Below are 27,833 nucleotides of genomic sequence, written 5' to 3' on the forward strand. Positions count from 1 at the left end.
AGCCTCAGATTCACATGCAGATTTGTGTTTCACCCTGGTGTATGTCCTTCACAAAATATACTGGGATGTCATATCCCCAAGGTCGAAACAGTGCCTCTTTCTCATGCATGTAAAACCTGAGAGGTGCAGTTAACTTTCTCTGAGGTAGCTTGTCATCTGCTTTGCTGGTCTGGATTTTAGTTCAGCAAATTGAGTGTCAAGCCAGGAACCCTGGGACTCAGTCAACAAGGCAGGGAATGGGTGAGGGAGACTTAGACACAGCACTCTAGAAGACAGGGGGTTTTTTCTAAGTATTTCCTCTGTAGTCTCCACGAAGAGCTTAAAAGCAAGCTGAACCTTGCAAGTTTGACATCTATGTGTACGTCCCTTAAACTTGTAGTATGGGATAATTTTGTCTGGCAGCGATGATGAAAGTAAGTGGTGCAGACAAACAGTGGTATGTGAAATCTCTGTAACAGCATACTTCTTTTATGCTCTTGTGGCAGGTGCAACCTTCCATGTATTTGTACCTGACCTGAAAGCCCATGTCAGGAGTGACAGTTTCTTTGGGTTTAGTCATATGCTGTAATTCCCTGCCACCAATTTGTTGGATTTTGGTCTGCTGATGTCCCACCAGGTACTGTAGGAGTTGATGTCACAGTAAGGTCTGTGATCTGCAGCAGAAATTCATGGTGGAAAAGGGACATGTACTCCTAAACCAGTGTGGATTATACTTCTGGTGTTTTTAGCTAGGGAAGTTTTTTTCTGGGTAGCAGGCAGCATTATGGCTTTGTGAGGATAAAGTACACTGTCTCAAATACCACCTCCTTGATGGAATATATGTGCTGCCTTGCCAAGATACCTACTGCAGCGGTGATGTTAACTGGTTTTCCCTTTTCCCAGAGACACAGATACTGTCAGAGGTGCTGAAAAAGAGATAATTCATGATACAGAAGATTTTTTTTCTATAGACAGATCAATCCCTTCAGAGCCACATACTGTTGTGCAACCTGTGGTGTAACTGTGGTGCTGGGTTCCCCAGCAGCCCCCGCTGGGGTGGCTCCCCAGTCCCACAGATCCTGTGCACGGCCTTTCCTCTTCAGCACAGGCTCCAACCTGTACACACATCCCAGCCCAGCTCTGGAAATTCAAACTCTTCACCTTGTGGTTCAGGTACATTATCTACTGGGCTTCAGGATAAACCTGGTGGCCACAGCAACTTTGCACAGCATGGCAAATGGTAACTTCTCCATTTGGACCTTGGCTTTCTGCATTTCTTGCAACTCTGTGCATAATCAGGTGAAATCAAGTGAAAGTTTGGTGCAAGTAAAAGGCCAGAAAATAATCTGGAACCCTGCCTGATAGCTGGAGATTTAAGGACTTCAGTGTAGAAACAGAGGCTGACCCAATTGTCTACACAGAGAAAAGTTATTAAAGTGAAAAGAGCTTTTCATTTTATCAGCTAGATTCATAACACAGCAAGGAGTGGATACTAGAAAAATTAAATCAAGAATGCAGCAACCATGAAGGTGATTAATTTTGATGCTTTTCTAGAAGTTAGCCCTTTCTGAACCAGAAAGCCCTGGGTGGTGGAGGAGGGGACCGGGCCCCTCCTGGGATGAAGTGCCTGCCCTGCTCTGTGCGCGGGGCAGGGCTGCGTTGCGGTGTTTGTAAAACTCTTAAATCTCTGGCATGTGTCACTTGTTGTCTTTACTGTGGGGTTTGGACATCCATCATGTTTGTGTGGAGTGAGATGTTTTCCACATACGTGCAGAGCCATTTTGGGAGAACTCCGAGGTGACTCGTGGGCAGGAGACAGTGGCTCCTGGAGTTCCCCCGGGTCCTCCACTGACTGCATGTTGGTCAGCATGTGGTTCTTGTCTTTCTGATGAGGACGGTCAGGGTTGCTCAGCAGCCCCCTGCCAGCACAGTCCAGCTGCCAGGTGGAGGGGGTAGCCCTGCTCAAAGGGCTTTTGAGCTGTGTGGGACTCTGTGCCTTCATTTGGCCACTGCAAAAATACATCGTTACAGGGTAAAAAGTGCTCAGTGGTGCCTCCCAGAAGGGCTGAACCTCTTCATCCAAGCTTACCAAGGAGTCTGACTTGGAGGAAGCATTTTAGTGGGGAAATAGTCCTGTTTTTTGGGGAATGTCAAGAAAGACACCCCCCCACCCCCACCCCCAGTTGAGAGTATTTTGCTTGGGTACCTGGCTCACTGCTCTGGTAAACGTTTCAGGGTGGAAGTTATTTCTTACTTTTCTGCAGACTGTACTACAGCTGCTGCATGATAAAACAGTTGACACAAATAGAAAAAAAAATAAAAATCCCTGGTGTTACAGAAGTGCCAGCGTGCACTCGGTATTGTTAAGCAGAAAGTCTTCCTCTTGACCAGGTAGATGAAGCAGAAATTTGATTCATTACTAGGAGGAGGACAGAGCAACATACAGTGGCATTAAAATGAAATGCAGGTCCCCTCCTTAGAGCCTGGGATGCCTTTGCTCCAGTAACGAATATCCTGAAGAGGTCACTTACTCTGGCTCCCAGTTCTGTTAAAATCATTGTATTATGCGCTCTGTTTACAAAATAAGGTTTACACTTGCTTTTAATTCTTAAAAGCAGAGGAAAAACCTGAACTTGGCAAAGCCTTTTGAACTGCTGAATCAAGAACTAACTGCTTGCAAAGAGGGATTAAAACCTTTTAATCCTTTTGTGTAAAAAAATTTGGTGTTTAATGTGGTAGGCATGCTGGCAAAATTAATTTTCATGTTTTTTCAAGCACAAGATTTCAGTTCTGTCTTTGTTTCCTGGTCCTGCATATCTTAGCTGGTTCTTTACACTGTGCAACACACTTTATTAACTTTGAAGTTTTGAAGAAATTTGCAAATAACAAAATGCAGATTTGGAAGGAAAAGTAAGTTGCTAGGAGCTGGCACAGCTGTTCAGTGCTGCTTCAGGCAGCGTGGTGATGACTGATATCAGAGCCCAGTAGATGGGGTTTTTATTCTCTTGTCCCTTGTGCATATTGTGTGCAAGAGAGAAGGCAGCCTTAATTCAGGTACTGAATTTTGTGTATGATTAAGTGAATGTTCTATATGGATGCATTTGAAAGCCCTTAAGTGAATGTTGTGTAAATGGTGATAATTGGAGACCGTCTCCCTGCAATCCTTTCTCAAGCTAAATAAGGTCTAAGGCCAAAGGCCCAAATGCTTAATTGTATTAAACACAGAGGCTGAAAAATTTATTAACTCAGAAAGTGTGTATTACCAAGTTAATTGGAAGTGCCTTTAAGCTATTACCAGGTGGAAATTTGACTTCAGGTTTCAATTTTAAATTAAAGCAGAAAAACCATTCTGTGAGGCTGCTGGAAGCTCTGCAGTTAGAGGAGCTCTTCTCTGCTCTCCTTTGTTTTTCTACTCTGTGTAGTGCTTACTATAAATGCTGGGAATTGAAAACTGAACCCATATGTAGGGCTCTGGCTTTTCCCCAAAATACGTAACAGGCTGCACACACAAGCTGCCAGTCCTCTAGGGAAACGTAAAAGCAGAGGATGGGAAATGAAGATGACCTCAGGTTCTAAAAGGAATTCTTCTGCTTTGTTTTAATCAGTATTCTTCAGTTGTATTCAGGACTGCTTTATGCTTCTTGGAATATTTTTCTAGTTACATGTTATTTCAGTTCTAGGAAGCAAATGCAAGAATGGTGTCATAGTAGAGGGATTGATTTATTTCCCCCCCCCCTTCCCTGACACACAAAAAACTTTAAAAACACCATGGACAAGACTCAGTCACAGCAAAGGGATTAGCCAGAGTTAGAGATTTTCTTACTAAGATGTAAAGCAGCTCACACTGATAGCCAGCCAGGCACTTTGAGGAAGACATTGCAATTACAGCAGGCTGGAAGAATAACGGAGAAAATTTGCCACCCTGCGTGCAAAATCTGTAGGCCCCCTGCAGATGTGATATGAAGAGAAACCACCTCCCCGTTGCGTTTAGGTTTAAGTTGTCTGCATAAAACTCCACAAATTAATCAGCACCCAGAACGTTCAGCACTGCTGAGTGACTTGCACGGCATCCTCGTGTGACGGCTGCCTGAGACAATTCTGGTTCAGTATCATGTCAGTTAATTTTAGGTGTTTAAATTTTGTCAACAATTTCCATGATTCATAAGGAGACGGAATTAGAAATTTACTCAAGTGCAATACTATGATGACAGGCTGTTGCTGTAGCTTATTAATATCCAGTAATCACAGCCTTAACACTTGAGTGAGTTAATGGCTTTTAACCTGTATTGCTGTGGAATAAACAGGTTTATCCAAACATCAGTATTTAACAGTGAATGCCCAGTTTTTACTGGTGAAGGATCGGTTTATTTATACCTGCCCAGACGTGAACTAGAAGTACACAAGACACGTGAGGTCTTCATATGTTTCTTCAAGAAGAAATTTTAAAATATTCGAATTTGACTTAAATTAGCAAGTATAAATCCTGAGTTGGCAAAAGGCAAAAAGGTGGCTTGAAAACGCCACTCTGGGTGGGAAGGTTCCCTCTGTGTGTCTGCAGAGACACCTCAGCCCTGTCAAAGGCATTGCCTTTAGACTGGGCTGGTGGTAAGGAAAGAGAAATGGTAAGGAGCACCCGTTGCCAAGACAGTGAAGAGGCAGGAATTGAAGATGGTAAGAGTTTCTGAGCTTAAACCGTTACAAATACTGATAAAATTATACGTTTGACCTAACATGTACCCTTGCATTCTCCTCAGTTACACTTACTACAGATAAACAAAGCACAGTGGGTCTTGCATGCTGAAATGAATGCCTTGAATCTTAGTTCACAGCATTTCCCGCTAGTGTTTAGGGGAAAGCACAACCTCTGCTGGATGACTGCTTTTGTTATTTTTGTAGTGTAATTGTTCTGTTGAACATTACAGAGGTCACTGAACATGTTAAAAATCTGCTTCTTGGAATTTTGGATATTAATCATTCGCTTTATTCGATTTCATTTTGTACAAACTCAAAAGTTATCTGTGAGTAACTTCATGGAAGTCAGGATGTGAAGGTGAGGAGAAATGCAGCTTGCTCTGAGGTAATGTTTGTGGATTTTATTACCATGGACACCCACACTTGAAGCTGGAAAACCCAACCACTAAAATTGGATTGAAATAGCAGAATCATTTGTCCTAGCTGTTGGGAATCTCTTAAGCATTAAAACTTAATAAAATGATAAAACAAAAGAGGAGCATATGCAGGTAGCATTAGGTAACCTGTAATTCAGAGTGATCTGAGGAATATGTTGAATTCAGAATGCCATTTTCTGCGATTGGGATCCAGCTAAGTCATTTAAAGTGGATGTGAGAAAGGGTTATGATCCATTCCCTGGATAAAATGAAAATTGTGTACATATCTGAGCATGCAACACCCCACTATATACATTTGCATTTATTTAATAAGTACCTTGCACCAAGCAATAGAGGACAAAAATTTCATTTACAAAGTGCTGTCATCTTAGTGAAGTAAAACCAAAATAGGAGAAATAAGGAATGAATTAGCATTGTGCGCTCACCAAGACCCACAGATGCTTTAGTAAGCTGTTGTTAAAGGCTCAAATAGGCACTTCCTCTGTGTAAATTATCCAAGAATAAAAAGTGCAAGTCTGAAAAATTGTGTTTTGACAAACAGTATTCATAATAATCACAAAGGGACAGGAACTACACTCAAACAATGGGGGGTATGCTGAAAGGAAAGCGTAAGGATACGAAACATAAGGATAGCTGGAGAGCCCACTGGCTTGCCTCCTGCCCTGCAGCAGATGCTTAGGAGAAGAATCATAGATCAGCTTTCACCAGAGTATCCTTCCAGCAGACATCCATCCATGCACAGATATCAATCATCCAAGATCATAAAAGAAACGGAGAAAGAGAAATACCCTTGCTGTGTCTAAAAGCCTGGGCCACCTCTGTCTTCTAGACCACTTTATTTCCACTTCAAAGTCAGCCGCGAACATGAGAAAGTCTCTGTCGTTGTTGGTTTCTTCCCAGTGCTATAACTGAGCCACATCATCATGTTTTGTGTATTCGTCCTGACAGCAGCCATGTGAGAACAGCAGGTGAGTTTTACAGTGGAAGGTGAGGCACAGTTGTGCCTTTGCATATGTGACAGGGAAGGTTAAAGGCAGGAATTTAAACTTGAATTTCACAATTTCCAGACTCAAAAACTGTTTTCGCTACGATCTGTTCATGCTTGTGCCAGTAATTTCTTCTAATTCATTTAGCCCAGGCACCTAAATAAGGTTACCCATTTATTCCTATTGTATGTGCTTATCTAGTTCATCTTATATCGCAGCTGTAATTTTTTCTTCACAAAGGAGACTACTTTCAATCTTAATTTAGCTCAAGTCATAAAAGCTTTTGGATAAAAATACAAGCTCTCCTCTCCTACAACACTAGTCTTATTTTTGGCTGCCCTTCTATTTAGAGTAGTGAGGACTTGGAGCATGAGGACAATGAGATTTGTTTTTAAAATCTCTCACAGCAGGTGAGTGTTCGTAGAACACTTAATTGCAGATGTGTTTAATACTTCAGTTTTCTCAAACCTGTGTGCAACCCTTTGGAAAAATAGCATTCACAAGAACAGGAGGTGCAGTATGTTACCAGTTTTTGAATTAAAATTTTTGGATGAGGAATATTTGATGCGGGTGCTAAAGACTGAAAAAGCATCAAGATTCAATTTAATTTTCCCATTTATTTTAAGAAAATGATGGGTCTTTGAAATAAAACAAGCTAATGTTTGGGTATATGAAGTATATTTATGTTGGCATCTATTATGTTTCAGCCACTTGAAAATTTTGGCTCTTACAATATTACAAGGAAACTTCTTTTATGTGACTTGTGTGTGCTTAACGTGTAGCCAAGTGCAAGGATTTGTGCTAAATATCCGGGACTCAGCATCATTTTTCAAAGATCTGGCTGATGAAGTCAGGTAATGCAGATCATATGTTGCTTCTCAGAGGCCATGGTTCACATAAAAGACCCTTTGCCAAGTTAGGGGGTGGGGGGGGGGGGCTACACGTCTGTGCTCAGCCTTGAAGGAAAACTGGCAAAAGATACTTTTCTCCCTGGGAAAGTCCACTGGGTTCACCGAGAACCTGCACAGCCTAAAAACAACACATGTGATGGAGTGACTTTGAACTGCTCTGGTAAAGAAAGGAAAACCTGAAAAAGAGCACTGAAATGTTACTATTCTGCTGTGGATGTTTGGTAGGGGCAGATTTTAAGATGGGCGCCGAGGCAGTTTTCTGATTTATAAGAATTGTTTTGTAAGCAAACTATCTAGAATAGCAGAGAGCAACAGTGGTTTTGTATGTAAAATACAGGTGAGAGAGGCATCTTCATGGCTGGCCATGCCCTTGTTCTGAGCTGCCCAGAAGAAAGGCTGTCAGGGGCTCTCCAGGAGGCCTGAGGGTTTTATCTTTGAGGGCTTCGGGTTCCCCTCCCAAACCCCTTACACTTGCTTTTGCTGGGCAGGGAGGGCAGGCATCAACCATCATGGTTAGTGCTTCCCTAACTGTCTCTGGGCTTTCTGTGCCCAGGTTCTCACAGACCTTTTAAAATATAATTTAAAGGAGCATTTCTTTTGAAAGCATCACACGCCCAGCTCAGGACTCTGCATGAGTTTTCTGCTGTTTTCCAGCATGCTGAAGTAGTCTCGTGTGTGGCTAAATCTCTGCTAGCATCTCTTCCACGCCACGAGGCCCTACTTGTGATTCACTTTATAGGATTATCTGGGAATCTGTGCTTGCTCGGCAAGTGGCTTTTTCAACACTACCTACTGTGAAAGGAAAGTCCTTTTCTTCTGAAGGTTTTTTCTTTAATTTCTCAATGGAGACCATGTCTGAGCAAGTTGTTATTTTTACGCCCCCAGCCAAACAAGATGAAGCCAGTGTCTTACAATAAAAAGAAAATACTCTTATTTTTTACCGTCTTCCTCCTCAGAACTGTACTGTTTCCATAAGCTCTCTGGAATTATTTAGTTTTGAGCAAAGACCGAACAGGGAAAATTCCAGCCAAGAAGTTGAAAGTTTTCTCATTCTCCTGCCTGAAGCTTATGAGTGAATAGAAACGATGAGAGAGTGGCTTCCCCTCCTGGTGTAGTAGGAACTTGGTTGTGAAGTGAGGAGCAAGAATTAGTTTAGAGCGTGAGGACTGAATGTGCTCCAGGGATCTGTCACTGAGCAGAGAGGCTAGGGAGAGAAAGGCTGGAGTAGTTTGGACTTGTGGGAACTATGCCAGTCTGGAGTTGTTACTCCACATAGTGGAGTAAGTGAAGGTGGGTGTGATGGGCACCCAGCCATCCAGCACCTCTCCCTGCTGTCATCCAAGGCTTGCTCGGGAGGTTCTCTGTCAGGCTGATATTTCACAGATTTGTCTCTGAAATATAATCACTCTTTTTCTCTCTCTCTCTTTTTTCTTTTCGTTTTTTTAATTTTTTCAACAGAAAATCCTCAGCTTTGATCCATAGATCATCAGGGAAATGATGACAGGACAGGATTTGTTTGCAAAAGACACTTCAGTTTCTTGTATTTATTTGTAGCAACAAACAGTTGGTACATCCATAATCCTCTGTGGAAACTCTGGTTACTTTGAATTTAAGGAGAGGGAAAAGACAACACATAGGTTACTTCTGTATTTTCAGTACATCCTTATTTTTCCTGATTGTTTTTCTAGGGCTACCCTAAGAGTGCAAACATGCAAAACAAGCCAAAAAGGACAGGTTGTACCATGACCTGACCCTATCCTTGGTGTTGCCCCTTGGAGGTAACTAGTGTTATATCCCAAGGCAGCTTCCTCCAAGCAGTAGAGTTACAGATTTATTGGTTGGAGGGGAGACGTGGAGGTTGTCTAGTCCACTTAACATGCATTTTTTATAGACACTAGCAGTTTAGTGGATGGTCTGTCACACTTTTGTTAGCTTTCACTGAGATAAGTTTTGGGATTTGCTGTAACAGTTACCAATCAGTATAAAGATATGTATGCCCATGCCCGACTCTATTGTCCTGGGGCCAGGACTCAGGATTATAGGTTTGCTTAATTAGTACCTTCCTTCCATTTCAAAACTTCAGGGCATACAAATGTTTTAAATGGCTTTGTAGAAATACCCTTTCCCAGACTGAGAATTTGTTTTATATATATATGTATACTTCTGTGACCAGTCTCGAAGGATTTAGATGGTTTCCAGAAATCAGTGTTGCTCAATTAAATGTGCAGGGGAAAAAGATTCATTGCAACAATGTAAATTCACGGCAGCAGGTTTTTTAGGTTTTACTGCAGGTGAACATCCAGTTTCCTTTTGTTCTGGTTTTTAATAGTATTGATTTTATTTTTTTTTTTTAATGTACAAAAGTAAAGTAAGTCCTCAGTGTACGAGCTGAGGAGTAAATATACAGGCAGAGGTCTAATTGCATTGTATTCTTCAAGGACAAAAGTTTTTGGATTCTGCTGTATTTGCCATTTGAAAAAATTACACTAAACTACACTAAGATCAAAGTAAATAACAGAAAATCAAAAAACCAAATCAGCTGCAATACAAGACATCAGCTCAGCACACTGCATAGCTAAACAGTCAATCACACTGCCATCACTAGCAGCCTGAATGGTAAATTAACATTTCACTGGAACAGATGAGAGGTGAATAAACACAGATATATGTAAATACAAACTAAGTAGAAATAGATATGATTATAGATGAGTAAATATGTAAAATCGGCATCAGTTAAGCAAGCACACTTAATAATTGCTTGCTGTCCATGTCAGGACAATGTGCCAAAGCCTTCAGACAGCAGCCATCATGTCTTAAAAGGCATTTTCTGGATTTTGAGTGCAGTCCTGGAGCTCCCTTCACCAAGGATGGCAAAATTCAGTACACCTGTGTGAGGAATTTCTGTGGTGAGGCCAGATCTGGGATATTGCTCCACAGCTGCCAAGGGAGAGGTATCATCTTCCAGTGCTCCCAAAGCTCTGCCTAATCCTTCCCTGAGCCACTGCGCTCCCTGCCCTGCTTGGAAAAGAAGAAAAAGGCATCTTTCTGTCATCTTAGGGGCCCAAATGTGCTCCACAGAGGCTTTGGTGACCCTGGAGCTCCTTGTAGGGATTTGGGTGCCAGTGTCTGGAGGCAGGGAGGGGAGTAAGGAGCAGAGCATGGCCCCTGCCCTCTTCAGTAGCTGCTTCTGTCTGACTGGCTCAGCTGTAACTGGCAACTGCACCCATTGCATTGAAATCTCTCATACACTAGGAAAATGTATTTAAAGGCTGTCTTTCTTTGGGATTGTTGGATTTGTATCCTTCCTAGATCAGGGAAACTCGGCCCTCAATTTGTCAAGAGTTTAAAGCCCCTGGGCTGACAAATATCATCCCACTCCCCCCCAAGGACACGCTCGTGGATGTGTCCAGAATGTGAAGGTGCAGAGCCACCAACAGCTCTGCTGAGGTCATTGGTGTGTTGTCTTGGAGTTGAACAGGTTTATTGTCTCACTCATGCTCCTTTCCACATGCCAGTAGCTGTCTCTGACCTGTTTATAGGTCAGGTCGATCTTTGAAGTGGTTGATCAGAATTGTATTTGAATGTGGGCGTAGTGTGACCTGTGCATGGAACGACATCATGGGTGGACTCCATTAACTCCCTCTCTGGAGTTAAATGTTTTAGCTCTTCACAGGGATACGGGATCATCAAATGCTTCTCACTTGGACGAAGCAGTATTTCAGAAAGGTCCTTGGATCACATAGTACAAAATTTTCTCATATAGTGAGTGCAGAAGTAAAATACAACCATTCAACTTGGATGCATAGTTTTAGCCATCTGAATCTGTCATGTAAATCCAGAAGACACAACTGTATTTTCATGCATTTTTTTATTGATTATTGAAATGTTACATAATACTTTTTTTTTTTTTTCATTTTTACTGAGTCTTTCAGGTTTGAATGTCACTTTGGTTCCTTTGCTGACTTTCACTTCTAGTGATTAGTTTCTTAGCAAGCATAGGCCAGCTCTGCAGGTTTCCAGATACTTAGGCTGTAGGATTTTTATGTTGGTCCACATTTAAAATTAAACTAAAGGCTGTTATTTGTATACTTAAAAAACTGTATCTTTTAATTTTTATGAATGTCATAACAGCTTTCAGTAAAACTAATGTCAAGGTATGGTACATTTCATAGGTTTGGTGTGTCAGCTGTTCTGTAATTTCCAGTGCTATGACCATGATATAAACCTGCAAAATCCATTTATTAAAAAAATAAACCGTAAAAATGGTTCCAAATTGTCACATACCTGAAGGAATGCCCAGGGGGCTGGGGGGAGACTTCTATTGCCCTCATTTATAGGCAAGCCAGATGGACTTTATTCATTTCAGGAAAAAAAGGTACTCAAGCAGAAACTCTGCTTGTCACGTTGCAGCCTGCACTGAATTTGTGTGGCCAAGGCCATTCAACCTGGATTTGCAGTAGGAGCACCAATTATCTTACAGTTTAGATTAACATGACACATTCCTTGCTTATCTGATGTTATGTCCTCATGGGGGTGATTTGGTTATTTTTCCAGGCAAGCCAACGTTTATGAAAGCTCCTGAAGATCAGATTGGGATTTCTGGAGGAGTGGCCTCTTTTGTGTGTCAGGCAACAGGAGAGCCCAAACCTCGTATCACGTGGATGAAGAAGGGGAAGAAAGTCAGTTCTCAGCGGTTTGAGGTAATTACAATAAAAAAAAAAAAAAAAGCCCAAAACTAAAATTTCAGTGATCAGTCTAATCCTTGCGGGTCTTAATTACATAATAATCACTTCAGCTTAGGTATCTCTCTGTCACTACAATACAGAACCCTAGAGCTTTAGAGTAAGGTACATTTCCTTCCCTGCAGCAATGCAATGTGTAGAGCAGGTGGTGTCCTTTGAGCATGATGCTGGAAGCACACACGTAGGACATCCTTCTTCAGAGGGGAGACTGGGGCTCACACAGAATTGGATGGCAGATAAGAGCTGGATCTAGAAGTAATTTTCAGTTTTCGTTGTGAAAACATATAAGGCACCTCTTTGACCTGCTGTTCCCAGTGGAATTCAAAAGTGGGATGCCAAAATGCTGCTGGATGGCTTTCTATGCAGTGGCCGTCCCTCCCACAAATGTGCTTGAAAGGGGCACACTGAAGTCATCCTGAAGGGTGAATTGACTTCCCTGTGAACTAAAGCATGAGAGAAAGGAAGGGAGAAGAGCAAGTATCAGAAATGTCTTTGAAAAAGGGTCCAATTTGGTTCCTATTTTAAATAGCAAATACATCTTCACTGACTTTCTCCACCTTTTTCTTCGCTTCCCTTTCTTGGTGTTGGGCTCTTTTCTCTAAAACTGCCCTTGGAAATGTGACCCTTCTGCAATTCTGCGGCCTTTCCTCTAATCCCCTGTCTTTGATGTTTTTGCTTTTCTGACTGGAGCACAAGATGACTTTGCTGCCCAGAATGGATTGATTCAAGTCACCAGTTTTAATCATGATTTCGTATGTGAGCAGAAAACCTTGATTAAAGTAATCAATTTTAATCTTGTTTTACATTGTTATTTCTCCTTGGTAACGGTTAAGTTTTGTTGTATAGTAAATATTTAAACATTCTAATTTGTAAGTAGCTATAACCTTTATAGTGAATTTGGTGCTTATTGTGGCTGACCAGAGGGCTGTGCCATACTATATGCATTTATATGAGCAATTTCATACCTTTGTTCACATCAATTTTGATACATAATTGAGGCATTTTTATTATGTCAGGAGATAGTGAATAATATCTATCTTTGTTTTGCTAGATAATTATGAATTTTACCTCATTATTGAGCTAGTCTTAATTGGGGAAAAACTGGAATTTAGTTTAAATGAAAAACCCCCCTGAAATCCAAGTACACATGCTAAGTTGTGACACAGAAGAGGTATCCATCATTAGCAAATGAACAGCATTTTGGCCTTAATGTCTGTCTGGTCCTTAGTAGTTGTAGCTCCATTCCTATCCCACAGTGTTTGTTCAAAGGATAGTAAGGGCAAAAGAGCTTTTCTGCTGTTTCATCTCTTAGCTTTTTAGTCCTTAGCTTTTTAGTCCTTATCACTGAAGTGAATTAATCTCTGAATTTGTCTTGTTTCAAAATTTCGCAGTAGCCCTATCCTTTGTAAAGGTTTAGCATTTTGTCACAGTTTCATATTTAATTTTAAAATGAGTATTTTAAAAAATAATTCCTTAAGATGTATTATGGTGCTAATCATATTTCTCTGTCTTTCTTTACTTGACCCCATATTAGGGGTTTCTGCAAGCTGTTTCTGTTACTTGAAACAGAAGGACTATTCCTTCTGGTGTGAGGAATAACAGATTTTTTGGTGGTCTTGGTTACCTTTTGATCTCTTCCTATTTCTCCTGTCACTGCAGAGTCTTGTGCACGTTGTTTTTCTCCTTCCTGTTCTCATTCATTTGATATTTATGCTGTGGGAAGAACTCCTGAACAGGCTTTTGAAAAGAGGGTAAAAGTTTTGCTAAGGGGTAATGCAGGTCCTGGGCTGACCTGTGTGTCTGGAACGAGGTGTTGCTTGGTTTCCTCCATCTTCCCCTCCATTCCCAAGGGACAGGAGGAGAGGTTGTACCTTTCCCTCATGCTGTCACCAACTTCTGCTGTGCTTAGCAATAGGAGAAGGGTGAGTTTGGCATTAACAATGGCCTGAGGCTGTGCCTTCACAGCCTTGCTGTTAAGGAATAACATACTGATCCAGCTGCAAACTAAAAAATACCTCTTTATTCCATGTATAAGTCAGAGTAATTCATGTAACAGCTTAGCGGGATGGATGGAAAGGCAATGATTTATTAAGGACTTTATTTATTATGCTGAGGAAGAAAGTGTAATTACATCACTGTTGATTATGCTGGAGTTGCAAAGTACCTGATGCTGAAGGACATTAAAACCCCTCACTGTTTGCTGGAGTTAGCATGTGCTGTAGGTACTCAAGGTTTTATTCAAGTTTGGTTACAGTTTTCCTGGCAATCCCACAGGAGTATATCATTCTGCTCTTCCATCAAGGTGAAAGTTGGCACTAAATTGTGATCAGTGCGATTAGTAAAACCATTAGTGTAAATATGGCTCAGATGTTTTAAATCATCAGATCCACATCTTTATTACCAGGCTGGTAATTTGTCAACCTTAATTGATCCATAAAGAACCTCACTGGATCTTCATTTGTTCTGGCCTCCTCAGAGGGCAAATATGTTCTTGACGCTGAAATTTTTGTGTTTCTGGACTTGGAACACTTGACTAGTTGCACGGCATTTTTAATACTTACAGGGCTTGTTTTGGTTTGGTTTTTATTTTCCAACCTCTGTGTTGTTTTTGACTTTCAGTGTTTGTTGCATAAGATACCAGTAAAAGAAGTGCTTTCTTTTCATTTCCAAAGGTTATCGAGTTCGATGACGGATCGGGATCGGTTCTGCGGATACAGCCCCTGCGTGTTCATCGAGATGAAGCCATCTACGAGTGCACAGCCACCAACAGCGTTGGGGAGATAAACACCAGTGCCAAATTAACAGTGTTAGAAGGTAAGGGGGAAATCCTTGCGTGCCTTAGGTGGCAGGATACATGGTTTTGGCAGCTACATGTTGATGTGGTGTTTTTAAATGGCAGGGTGATATTCTAACTTTGGTTTGAGAAAGCTGTGTTCTTCCTGCATCGTTTGTTATAATTTCTCCTAGTGATAAGAACCTCATTTTTGAGATAGTCATGGAAGGATTGCAGATTGTGAACTTTCTTTAAAGTGTTTTCGTTCTCTGATTGAGGTGTGTCATTTCTGACTTGGAGGGCTATCTATAGAGACATTTGTATACTTCCCTCATCAGTTTGCTTTGATAGAATGCCCATTTTTAGGGTATCTAAGTATTGTATTTGACAATCAGAAACTTAATCTATGTTTCTGCACCTTCTGGACTAAATCGGCACATTTCTTGAATAGATTTTCAGGTACTCTTCAGGTTTTGAATTTGATGTGAAATTGAGCTGAGAGGGTTTTTTTTTTCCAGTGTACTCACAACTTGTAATTCTCCTTTTACAGAATAGATTTTCATCCTTGTCTGCTATATGAGCAAGTTTTATTTTGCTTGCTGTGTTGTTTCTGCTAAATGAAATGTTTTGTGGTAGAACAGTTTATTAGATATAAAAGAGCTAGTGATCAGTTGATTTTTTTTTGTGTGTGTGTGTGTATTTAAATGTCAGAATCATTGTCTGCTCCTAAGGAAATGTGGTTTTTTTTCAGCACATCAGTGTGTGCTATCATTTGTTTATATATACGATTTTGTAAATGTACTGAGGTGTTACAAATCCGGGGCATTTGGCTGAAGGGATTTTTACCCCTTGCATTTACTAAGACGAGCAGGAAAAGGCTTAGGCAAATTGCTTGATGTTCATGCATTGATTGGGTAAAAACTTCTAAGGAATGAAAAACCTAGACTGTTCATTGTTTTAGGATTTTGAACCAGAGGAGACTGGTTATACCAGTGGTGAGTGTGCCAGCCCTACATGACAAGTTGCCTATTGTTCCTTGTTCTCCCACCCCCATTTATAGCACAGGGGTAATCATATTCTTCTCTCTGCTCTGTGACAAAGAATACATTAAACAGCTGTAATGTGCTGAGGCACCGTGGTGATGGGAATCACAGAAATCATTCAGTACTTGTTGTGATTCTGTATCTTGTTTCTGGAGGTGGGGCATCTTAAAAGATCAGCTTGCTCTTCAGTAATAGCATTATTAAGAATAGGATAACAGGTGCTATAGACTTGAAAATTATTGGGAGACAAAAATCAGGTCCTTTTTGTTACCTCTCGCCTTTGCAGTCGTGTATGTGAGTGCAGAAAGCTCTGTGGAGCTCTTTCAGCAGTTTACGTGCAGATCTGCATTTAAATGCATCTTGCAACTGGATTTTTGTGATACTAGATACTTGAATGCCCAACTGTTCCAAGTACATTCCTGTTTCCTTTGGTTGCAGTTACCTTTATGTATCTTGGATATGTATGCACATGCACACACACGCTAATAATTTATTTGCTCTGTGTTAAATGTTCAAAGGCCCACAGGGACATGCATTGCATAAAGGAGCACAACAGTATTTCTTAGCTCCGTAGTGCTCCTGCTGATTTCCTGATGAGGTGAAACTTGCAGACCACCACATAAATAGGGAATGTTAGGAAACACCAGACACAGGAAAAGGCATGTGGGCACACAATTTAAGACTTGCCACAAGAGCAAATGTCACCAGCAGTCAGGCACAGAGCTTACCTTTCTGATTGGCAAATTCCTTTAATTGGGAGTAATGCTGGTTGAACGTGATCCCATAAGGTCAAAAGCGATCTGCAAGCTGAGGGGCTGTGTTTTCCACTCTCAACTGAAGAGTATCGACCCCTTGCTGGGCACTCTTGTAATGGGCAAAATTAAGAAACATTTGCTGTCTAACAGTTTGTATGTGCTCATGCATATAGAGCTGTGAGATTGATGGAGAGGATGAAGCGCTACATGTGCCTTTTATGTTGGCTTAACTGACAAAGAAGATGAGTTCTGTTATGATGTATCTTTATTTAAGAAAAAGTGCGTTATATTTCTCTTTTCTGAGACTTTCTGTGGGCAGGTCTGTATTTTTTTCAGTCATTTTATCTTATTCTGTCTTGTCTGCCGTAGATTATACTGTTTCTGCATTTTGTGAATATGGGATTTTTTATTATTATTAATATTCCTTTGCTTGCTTGTTGGCAAAATGGACATTGCAACTTGGTGCCCTGGTTGTGGTTATGTTTAGTCCCAATGGCTTCCAAAAAACAGTGGTAAGTGCCCAGACTCTCTGTTATGCCATCACTTTCCTAACATGAATTTTGTAGAGGTGTTTGAACATGATGCATGTCATGTGGAACCCTTGATACTCTCAAGACTGTCAGCTAGGATTGGATTTTTCCTCTGCTTCTGGGGTTAAAATAATTTCTGTAATTGGTCTCAGGTGGCAGTTTGAATGATACAGACGTTCTGCACTTCCTTTCAAGAATTTGACTAATGCAGTGGTCCCTGGTGCATGACAAAGCTCTATCATAGACGTCCTCGTGGTTACATGCTGCTAAATACACAGCATGCATTGATTTTTACATTAAAAATCCTTTATAACAATAAGTTTTAATGCTTCTTCACAATTTGCTCTCGAGAACATAGGCCTTAACATTAAATCCAGAAGTCACAGTCAGGGTTTAGCAGGCTGTTATTAGATGTCTTTGTGGCTAACTAATCTGGAGCTTTATTTTATTTAGATTTCAGCGATGTTTTACAGATCAGAGGCACATAATCCTTTCTAATTGCCAACTTATTCCATGCTGAATATTAAGAGAGAAGCATGAGTCCAGTCTCCTGGAGGAATCAGGAATTCTCACATAAGTGAATCTCTTTTAACAGTTCAGTCCCCTCCTACCCTTTCATTCTTTGCTTCTTTGTCTCTTATTTTTCCCTTCTAACCGCAGATTCTGTTGTGACCAAACTATGTATACTTAATGGAACTGGAAATTATTTCTCCTGTTGATAGTAGAAGAAATAGACGTGCGTATACCTTCTCTTCTCATTTCTCCTGGGTAGCTGATAAGCTGAATTATGTATGAGTCATATTGAACATTTCTATCTTTTTTTCCAATTACGACCTGAAGCAGCACAGAAGTATGTTCCTGCCTGGCAGAGGAGGAAAGCAGTGCAGGGCGGGGAGGGCTAGAATCAATAAGCTGACACACATTCTCAAGAAAAGCCTTGGGGACAGTTAGTGGCACTAACAAATTAATAAATATATTATTCAGTGGTAATGTTGAGAATTACAGAGATTTTTAAGTAGGGAGGTTATATGAAATGCGAGTAGGAAGGATGCAAGAACGTAGCAGCAGGCTGATTGCAGGAGTGTCTGTGTGGTGTTCTTCCACAAGACTCCTTCCATGTTCAGCACTGCAGCTGTGTTGGGAAAGATGATGGTAACAATGTTTGTCTCTAGTTGCCTGTACACCAAAGAGTGCCTTCTGTCTCTAGTTTCCAGCAGTCTCCACCCAACAGGAAGATAAGGAAAAGCAGTGGAAAAAAAGAGTCTTCAAAGGGCAGGCAGAAGTATATAGATTTTTTTATTTTTTTTTTAATTTTTTTTGGAAAAGAAAGGAGGCTCAAATACAACTTATGAGTCCCTTCTCCCAGGGCTTTCCAACTTGGACATTCAGTTTTGATTTCAAAAACTGAGTAATTGTTTAGTTGCAACTGGTCCTTTAATGCTTTGCAAGCAGTCTTTTTTCACTCCCCTGTAACCCAGAACATACAGTCATATCCAAGTGATACTGAATATATTCAGTTTCATTTCCCTTTGTTTTTAAGTAGGTTAAATGAAAATACCATCTCCAATTTCCATTCTAGATCTATGCAAATCTCCTGTGCCTCTATCCCAGACTCCTAATCATGTGGTGTGTAGTTATCTGCCTGGAGAGCGCTGCCAGGCTCCACAGGAGTGCAGCTTCTGGTAAAGAGGACAGACAGAGGAGCCAGGAAAGGGTTGCTTGCACAGTGGGTTTCTCAAGGTAACCTGGCAAGTTAAATTCTGCTGGCTGGCTTTGTGCTGACAGAAGTTGGGTAAGTTTGGAGTGTTACCATGATGGTAACCCTGGGCCACAGCCCCTTCAGAGGTGTACCTGCTGTGGCACAGACATAATCATGGCTACAGATGCTTCCAGATTTATCTGCTCTCGCACGGGCTTGTCCATGGGAGTGTCCTGTCCTTGCCTGGACTCATCCCCAGGCCACAGCTCCTCCAGTGCAGCAGCACAGGAACAGCAGTGATGCCCTGGCCATCTGCCAGCCCAGGTACATCACCAGGGCTGTTACCAAATGTTCCCAGGCATGGCAGAGTGAGAGGATAACCAGCGCAGCAAGCAGTGAAAGCAAAAAGCAACCTCTAATGAGCACCAGGCTCTAATATACAGTAAGGCAAGCAAGCTCCATGGCAAACACAGGAGCCTGCCAATTAATAGCTAAATAGCAATAGCTGATATAAATTCGATTTAGCACATTCCAGTCAAATCTGTCATTACCTTGAACCCTTTGAGCCCCATGTTGGGCACCAAAAAGGACTATCCTGGTTTGACTCCAGCCAGCAGCTGCTTGTGCCCTCCCCATTTGGTAGGGTGGGGGAGAGAATTGGAATGGTAAAAGTGAGAAAATTTGTGTATTGAGAGACAGGTGAAACAAATGCCACGCATGCCAGCAAAGCTAAACAGGGAATTCCTTCACCACTTCCCATGGGCAAGCACCTCTAGGAAAACAGGACCCCATCACACCTGACAGTTACTGTGGAAGATGAATGCCATCACTCTGAATGTGTGTGGTCCCCCCTTCCTTCTCCTCCGCCAGGTTTATGTGCTGAGCTTGGTGTTGTATGGCAGGGGATATCCCTCTGGTCACCCGTCCTGGCTGTGTCCCTTCCTGACTCCTTGTGCACCCCCAGCCCACTCGCTGCGGGGTGATGTGAGAAGCAGAAAAGACCTTGACGCTGTGCAAGCCCTACTCACCCTGAAACATCCCTGTGTTACTGACACTGTGATCAGCACAAATCCAAAACACAGCCCCATACAAGCTACTATGAAGAAAATGAAGTCCATCCCAGCCAAAACCAGCACACCTAGAAAGTTCCTGAGTGCAGCAGCTGTCCCAGGGTGGGAAGCATTTCTACCTTATCGTAATTTGCTGCTTACTGAACCATGTCATGAGCTTAATTTCTTTCACCATCTGCCAGTTGAATTCCAGTTCCTGGGGTTACCCTGTTTGAAATGCTGTAAATGGTAAACATTTGACTGTTACAAATTATTTCTGCAGAGAGCTAGATCTCAGAAGGCCTGAACCAATATACCCTTTTTGTAAACATTCATCTAAAAGTGATTTTTGTCATTGGAATAGTAAACAGAAGTTAACTATGTTTAATCCTTGTTAATGTTTGGTTAGTTACAAAAGGATCAGTTGGATCACTGTACTTTGGCTCATGTTTGTTTTCATTGCTTTTGCATCTTTTTGCCAAGAAGAATTTCTAGTGATGTGTTATAAAACTGAAACAATTATAGAATGGAAATTGAATCTATTTGCATGTGCTCCTTCTGATTGTGTAAATAAATTAAGGTTCCCTGTACCCTGCTGCTCCTGAGATTGGTACTGTTCTCTTCATGTCTCTGGTCAAGAGAGGACAGGTCTTTCTTCTGCATGTTTCATGTTAATTAAGTGTTCCAATTTCCTTTGTTCCCTCCCTGGGAAGAAAGACTGCTGTGGTCCTACTGCAGAGGTCCTACTCCTGTTCTTAGCTCTCTACTCAAGCAATTAAAATCCTTTCTGGAGGAGGGAGGTAGTTAATGGACCTTCTGTAACCATTGCACTGCCAAGAGCTCCAGCACAGTGAGCCTCCACGTGCTTCACTGCTTAGGGAAATGTCATAACATAGAGCACCTATCATCTTAATCCAGGTGTGAAATTCCTGGTTCTCTTCATTATATTTATTTGCTTTCAAAGATTGGATTCAATAAGAACATTAGTCTTGCTCTTATTTTTTATAACACGTGACAATATTTTCTTGGCTGTGAGCGTAAGACAGAGAAGTAATTTTCTGAGGTGAAGAAAAGTTTTAAACTGTTGTTGGTGTCTCCTTCAAACAGGAGAGTCAGCAGATCTTTAGAATGCATCAGGCCCAAATGCCATAATTTCCATTTCTTATCTCTGTTTAAATGATTAACTAATGGCACATAACCATGTAATGTATCTGTGATAGCAAGTTCCCTCAGAAGACTGCTATGCTCTAAGGTTAACATCTAGGTTCATTCCACAAGTTTATGAAGCAAAAAATAAAACCTTTGAAAAGTTTTATATGAAATATCACATAGTTAATGCCAAGCTGAACCTTTTAGAGCTGTGCACTCCCATAAAACCTTGTGTCTGAAAAGCTACTGACCTCTTAATCTTGAGCATGTTCTTCTTTTACAGTAAATGGCTGTTTCTGCATATTACCTCCCAAATGAGGTCCTGTGAGATTACATCTGTAATGGTTTGGGATGTTGTCACATTCTTATCAGCAAAGTATCAGTGATATTGCAGTGCCCAAAAGCAGCACCCCTGATTCAGGAAGGACTGCCCCGATAGAAACAAGTGAGCTTTAAGTGTCAAAACAAACAAGAAGGAAGTATATTATACAAAACTCTGCAAAAGCTCAAACACAGGTTTCATATTGCCAAGTAGCCTGAAGTTCTAAGGGTGCAGTTGTAGTATTAAGTGTGCAGTTATAGCCTGTTAAAAGACTTCTCAGAGCTCTATGCCTCACACAATTGATTTATTCCAAGTTTATTTAACAGTTTATAAGTGCTGACTTTGGTACTGGAAATCATGCTCAGCTAAGAATTTTTTTGCCAATAGCAGTTGTCTCCATTCTATTTGCTCCATTTCTGAAGTCCCTCCTGAAGATATTCAGAAACGAGTATGTTCATTCAGAGCCTTGTGGCAACCTACTGTTATCTTCTGTCTGTTACGAAAATTAATAATTGAGTCCTGGGCATTATCTTCTCTCTTTTCTTGGGCTCAGGGTGTAGAGACAGGTTGCCTCTCACTCTGTGTTACCTTACAGCTTCCTGGGAGATTGTCTTGGAAAGTGTGTCAGGCTGTTCTACTGCTGCTCCGCTGTCAAAACGTTCAGCCTGTTCCAATAGGTAAATGAGGCACAAGCAGATTAGTTTAACTTTCTGGCAGGGATGTGCTCATGCAGGCAGGTTCCTGTCTGGCTGGGGAGGTGTCCCCGTGGGTTGCCATATCCCAGCTGAGACTAAGAATGGCCAGATGACTGCTGCTGCATCTGTATTCCAGTTTGAAATCAGACGGGTTAGATTAAATTGTCTGTGGTTTAAAACTAATCTGTTTTGACTCCGTTGGAACAGATCATCGGTCCCAGCTGGGAGGCAACAACCACCAGTGCTGCCTTTCACGTCACTGCAGAAAGGCTGGCAATTCCCATGTGCCCCGACCCCCGTGGCCACAGCCATGTCTAGACAGCTTAGACAGGACTGGGATTTTGATGGTGTGGGTAGGCAGTAAACCGGGGTGGAAACCTTGACTCAGGCTTAGGCTAAAAAGAGCATTAGTCTAAAAACAGCAGGAGATGGGAGCAACAAAGTGAAGGCTGCAAGGAGGAGATGTGTGTCCCATAAACTTTTTGTGTTAGGTGTTATCAAGGAAGAAAAAGCAAAAATAGCATAGGTATCATGTAAAAGATTGTAAATCTCAAAGCGGATACGTTTGTTAGGAAAATGAGTGTTTAGGTCCTGGTTTACCAGAAAGTGGCCAAGAAAGCCTCGCCTTGAAGAACAATGAGTTTCATAGGTGATCTACCAGTCTTTCTTTTTGACTCTCCTGGTCTCAGTGGTCCTATTCTGTACCTGTTCCCGTTTGATTTCAGGGACTTTTTTTGAAAATGCCTAACTAGAGATGTGCACACAAGGAGCCTCATAAGGGCCTTTTCAAAAGCACTGATAAATCTCTGAATTTTGGAGATAAACCATCAGATGTATACTAGGATCACAGTTGCTTTTTTCATTCAGTTGATCACTGTCTAGAATATCTTCTCTGCACTTCTCTAATGCACACCCACGTTTGTCTCCTCTCCTCTTGTTTCCAAGCAGTATGTGCCAGGCTTACAGCAAAAATTCTAATTATTTCTTATGTTTGTTCATATTATTCCTGTCACTTAAGGTTATTTGGCTCTTCTTACTTGATTTTTTCGACTCTCGTGTTTATTTACAGCATCTCCACAGCATTGTCAATTTAAGACCCACCTTGTGTGCAAAGGCTGTTAATGCATCTCGTAATTTCAAAACTGATGTTCAAGGAATACGTTGATAGGGACCATTATTGCACTACTAATAAAGAAATAGCAAACAAGAGAGTGGAGTTGATTAGGTGTCAGTGAGCCCTGATTTGGCTCTAAAAATGTTTATTTGGTAATAACTAGTCTTAGGCTGGACCTGGTGACTCTCAGATAATAAAATTACTGGCAGCCAGAAGAAAATTTTTATTTTTTTTTTTTTTTATGAATTGTGCATCCATGGTTCTAGAAGTCTTTCAGAGAAGGAGAAAGACATGAAAATCCATAATTGTAAATTACTCATTTTCTTATTGTAAAAGTCACTTTAATGGGAATTTATTTAATTCATTTGGAACAGGCAAACAAGAACATAGTTCCTTGAGATAGTTTACGTAACTGTAACTGTAAACCTTGTCAGAATAACCCCCCTACATTTCTTGTCAGATTTAACTGATCTGCTGGTGACCATCAGAAACTAAAATAATAGGTCTTTATCATCAGATGTTTCAAAAGACCTTCCTTACTGCTGGATCTCTTTCAAGATGCCTTGTTCTGAGAGTGTCTGTAGGAACCTGTTATTGACAGATGTGCTCTCTGTAGCTTGTATGTCAGTCCTGCTGCTATCTCCTGCTGACTAATAAAGTTAGTTGCTGGTATGTATTTGTAGAGTCTTTGAACTCTGTTAGGTTGTGGAATAGCCTTCTGAAAGAGTTAGTAGCTCATTGTTTAACTATTGGAAATTAATGGGAAACGCTGCTTGATAATGCCATATGGATTACCTGCTTTGCTTCCAAGGGTAAAGTGAAGGGCAAGAGCAAGGTGTCCTGGAAAGCTTTTCTGAGTCCTCAACTATTTTGGCAAAACTACCTTCCATATCTGCTCATAACCCAGAGACTCTGCCCACATCTTAGTGACCTGTTGTTGTTTACTGGCATCCCATGGCTTACACAGGCACTTAAGACAAAGCACCACAGTCATCTTCTGTACCTTCTTGTGCAGAAGTGAGAGAATATATACCCTTGATAGAACCAGAGAGTAAGTTCTTACATGAAAAATAGAGTATGGAGAGAACAGAATGTGATGACTGTGGGGAATGCAGTGCTTACAGTACAAAGTGTAACTCTGCATGCAAAGAAATTCCTGTATGATCATCTTATGCCTTATCTATGCCTTATCTTCTTCCTCTCACTAAAAAAAAAAAAAAATCACAGCCCCAATTAAATAATTCTTGGAGAAATCAATATTTCAAAATGAAAGTCAGAAAAACATGAAACTGGAATGTCAAGGTATGCTAATAAATCTGTAGTGACAACAACTGTTCAGAAGAGAGCATGTCCATGTAGGGTATAATGTTCTTCATGAGTGTACCTGTGGAAGGGAACACTTCACAAGTATTTTAACTTCCTCTCCTGCAGAAAAAGGAAAATCACATAACTGCTGCAGACCTTTTGGTCTGAGATGTACAAAACAGAGCAGGTTTTGCACTGAAGACCTGTAATACTGATTATTCTGACAGCTGGTTTCTGTGTGTCTTGCTTATTCACAAGTCCCACATCAAGTTGTCCTTATGGATCTCTTGGGGGTCTTGTGTTTTTATACATTCTGGAGTCAGGAAGGCTCTACAGTTGTGATGCTTATTAAAATGCAGTGCCCAGATAATGAGCAAAAGGAATAATTAGCCCTAATTTTCGATGCAAGGAAGTAATTATTGTGAATGTTCATTGTTAATTTGTAACTTGAGCTGTTAGCGACTAAAATATGTTTGGTATAAAGATGACCTAAAATACATACATTCCACATGCTGTCTTAAAAGCCCAGTCTTGTAGTAGTAAAACACCACCTTTCCCATAGAGTTTTCTAACAGCTGTTTATTCTTGTGGTTATTTCAGTTGGATAATAAAGTAGTGACTCTTTCTGGCACTCCCACCTGCTCAAATTCTTTCTGCCCAGAGCTCCGGAATAGCTCTTTCAAATCCTTTATCCTAAGGAAAACCAGCGGGTGTGAGGCATAATAAGATCTGTCTTTTCAAGATTATCTAGTGCCTTGATGAGGCAGGTTGGATAGTGCCACGGGAAAACACTGCAATGTATTCATCTGTCGTGCTAATCCTGGGCTCTGTTCCTTCAATCCTTTTATCACAAGGGTCCAGCCTGGATGAAACCTTTCCAACTTCTTGGTGTTTGAGTTGAGTGGAGAAGTCTAAATAGCAACCAGAGCTATAACTTTATCCAGCTATTGTGTGCGAGTGTTCACTGTTGTGTTGCTGTTCCAAGGTGGAACTGGGGGACATTTCCTTGCCATAAAAGCACTTGTCAGCACAGGATGCAAAATGCTTTAAGTAAAACTACCTGCACAAAGTGCTACATGCAACAGAACTGGCATTATGACCTTTTAGCTACTTTGAGACAACTGGCAAGGTGCTGGAAACATTAACCTGTTGGGGACTTTAAAAACACCAAACCTTGTTTTTTTTGGTGCTACAGCTCCAAAATGGTGTTTTGTTTGCAAGCAAGGCAAAACTGGAATTTATTTTTCTCTATCTCTTTGATTTAGACAATGCCACAGTTGGTCCCAGTGAGGAGAAAGTCCTTGGAGAGAGAACAGAAATGATAAATATATTGATGAAAAATGCATAAGCTGCACACGGGGTGGTTTTAACAAAAGCTGCTGCAGGGGAAGGTTATAAATTGGGGAATGCACAGTCCAAGGTGACAGACATCTGGTCTAAAGAAGGGCAGACAAAAAAGGTCAGGACGAGGAATAGAATCAGCCTTCTAGAGAGCCTGCATCTCCTTCACTTTGGGTCCCAGCAGGGAAGAGCAGTGCATGCCAACAGTGCTACAATTCATGGAAGTGCTGTCCAGATGGAGGCAATTCCAAACATGTGACAAACAAGCCAGGCTAAGCAGAGAGCTTGTTGTCCCTTGGAGCCTGTCTGGAAGGGAGACAAGAACCCAGCTGAACCCCTGGCAAGTATTAAAACACTGAAAGCCTACATATGGTAGAGATCAAAATGGTCCACCTGGAAGAGTGGAGAGGTCAACAGGGAGAGCCTTCGCTTGCATGGGCTTTGCTCTGTAAGAAGATGGGGTATTGTCTCCTGTCTCCTGCTAGGAGGTTAATTTGGGCAGAATTTTTCTGTAAGAATATCTCTAATGTGAAACCTGTAGCTGGGTGGTATATGTCATCAGCAAACCCAGCATTGAAGTTGTTGAATGGGTTGAGGCCAGTGGGAAACTCTCAGCGTGTGTTCTTTGCAAATAAATGATTTGGTTGCTTGATTTGGATGCGAGTTTGACCCTTCAAAAAGTAACATTGCAGAGAACCTTAGCTGACGCTTTGCCTGCAGGAATAATCTGACCTGGTGGAAAAAACCGGCAGTTGTTTTGCCTGGAGGTGGTGGGCTCAGTCAGAGTCCACCTGATTGGCATGAAGAGCACGTCCTAACATTGTAACTTCTGCCTGCCATGTGCTCACAGTCCTGAGGAAGAAATTGCTGATCAGATGAGTAGTATCCAGACTCGAATTTAGCGGACACGAATGAAATCTTAATCTTTTGCAGTAGGACTTTTAAAAGGAAGGGAAAAAATAAAAGGGTTCTGAACGATTCATGCTTTTACTAATTAGACACTAAAAATTATAGAAGTACTAAAAAAAAAAAATAAACCTGTAGCTTTTGCCTCAGGCATGAATTTACCAGCTTTAGTTTGTTGCTCAGTTCGGTTCATTGATCTTGTCACAATTGATGATTCATTAAGTTGTGACTACTGTAGAAATTACAATGCACAGATGTAGCTGAACTGCACATCTGTGTGTTCCCAATGTGTTAATGATTTAAAAATGCACTTTCTCTCTGGCCATCCAGTGTGCTTCAAGTGCCAGCTGACATTTTGTATTACTGAGCCATTTGTTGTGGTTGGCAAAGTCTTTTGGTTCTCCTTGTACTTTTTTTGTGACTTTTATCCGTATTTCAGAGAGCTGGATTTGATTTTTCTGAGCAACCTTGGCCTTGCAGAATGCGAGTTCTGATGTGTGTCTCTTTCTGCAGGCTGCCACCTTTTTCAGTGTCACCTGCTTTCTCCTGGTGTTTGTTTACAGCAGATGGGGTTATTTCCTGCACGGAGTCACGAGGAACATGGCAAGGATTTGCTGTTTTCCTGACTTGCTCATGATTCTGAATTTTAATTTTTGAAGTTTGACTGGAGTGGCATTGACTTGGTTCTCAGCTTAATGTTTACAACTCAGTTTATGTAGTTCCTCATCCTAGCAGGTCCTAGAAGAACTCAAAAATTTTTGTGTGTTGACTTAAAGGCTGATTGGCACCAGCAATTCAAGAATGTGTGATAACACCGTAAAACATCTTAATTGTTAAACCTACTCCTGGCCTCTTCCCCTGATGCACACCACTACTCAGACTGGTTCTTGTTAGAGTCTTTCATTTGATCAAAGCAGAAATCTGAGGAGTTGTCTGTCTGATGGAGCGTGGCTTCATTGATGAGGCAAGCTATACCCACTATTAAATCATAGTAATGTTATGCCCATATTATGTAGGTAATGGGTTTTCTTGTGGTTACATTCTGTCTCTAATACCACTTTCTACAGGAGACAAACCCATAAGAGACTCCTCTTGCTTCAAGGCTTTCAGGGAGTACCCAGGGAGAACAGACTGCATCTGTTCAAGCACATACCAGCCAACATGCTGTGTATCCACTTCCAGTGTGACTGTAGGCTCTGTGATTAGAGTCCATGTCTAGCATCTCTTGCTTGCTTCCTCTTTGGTTGAGCCATACAGATACTTCTGAAAGGTAGATTAAAGGATATCTTTATGAAATTATGTACTATATCATACCAAAAAAAGTACAAGCCAGCTGTGGGTCCAGCAGTAACTGGTCAGTTTATTCCAATAATTAATATAGCATTCCAGTGTTGAAACTGTATAA

General features: G+C 41.2%; 1 protein-coding gene across 19 annotated transcripts in view; it reads left to right on the forward strand.

Annotated features, from left to right (window-relative positions):
- Positions 1-27,833, forward strand: part of PTPRF (protein tyrosine phosphatase, receptor type F) — a 287,109-nt gene that overhangs the window by 79,263 nt on the left and 180,013 nt on the right. For all 19 annotated transcript variants that reach the window (XM_027649309.1, XM_027649322.1, XM_027649312.1 and 16 more), the window contains 2 exons: positions 11,560-11,705; positions 14,420-14,561. In XM_027649309.1, coding sequence (XP_027505110.1) covers positions 11,560-11,705; positions 14,420-14,561 — 288 coding nt within the window. The remainder of the gene's footprint in view (positions 1-11,559; positions 11,706-14,419; positions 14,562-27,833) is intronic.

This window comes from Corapipo altera, unplaced genomic scaffold (assembly GCF_003945725.1).
Source record: "Corapipo altera isolate COAL_440 unplaced genomic scaffold, ASM394572v1 112, whole genome shotgun sequence".
Lineage (NCBI taxonomy): Eukaryota > Metazoa > Chordata > Aves > Passeriformes > Pipridae > Corapipo > Corapipo altera.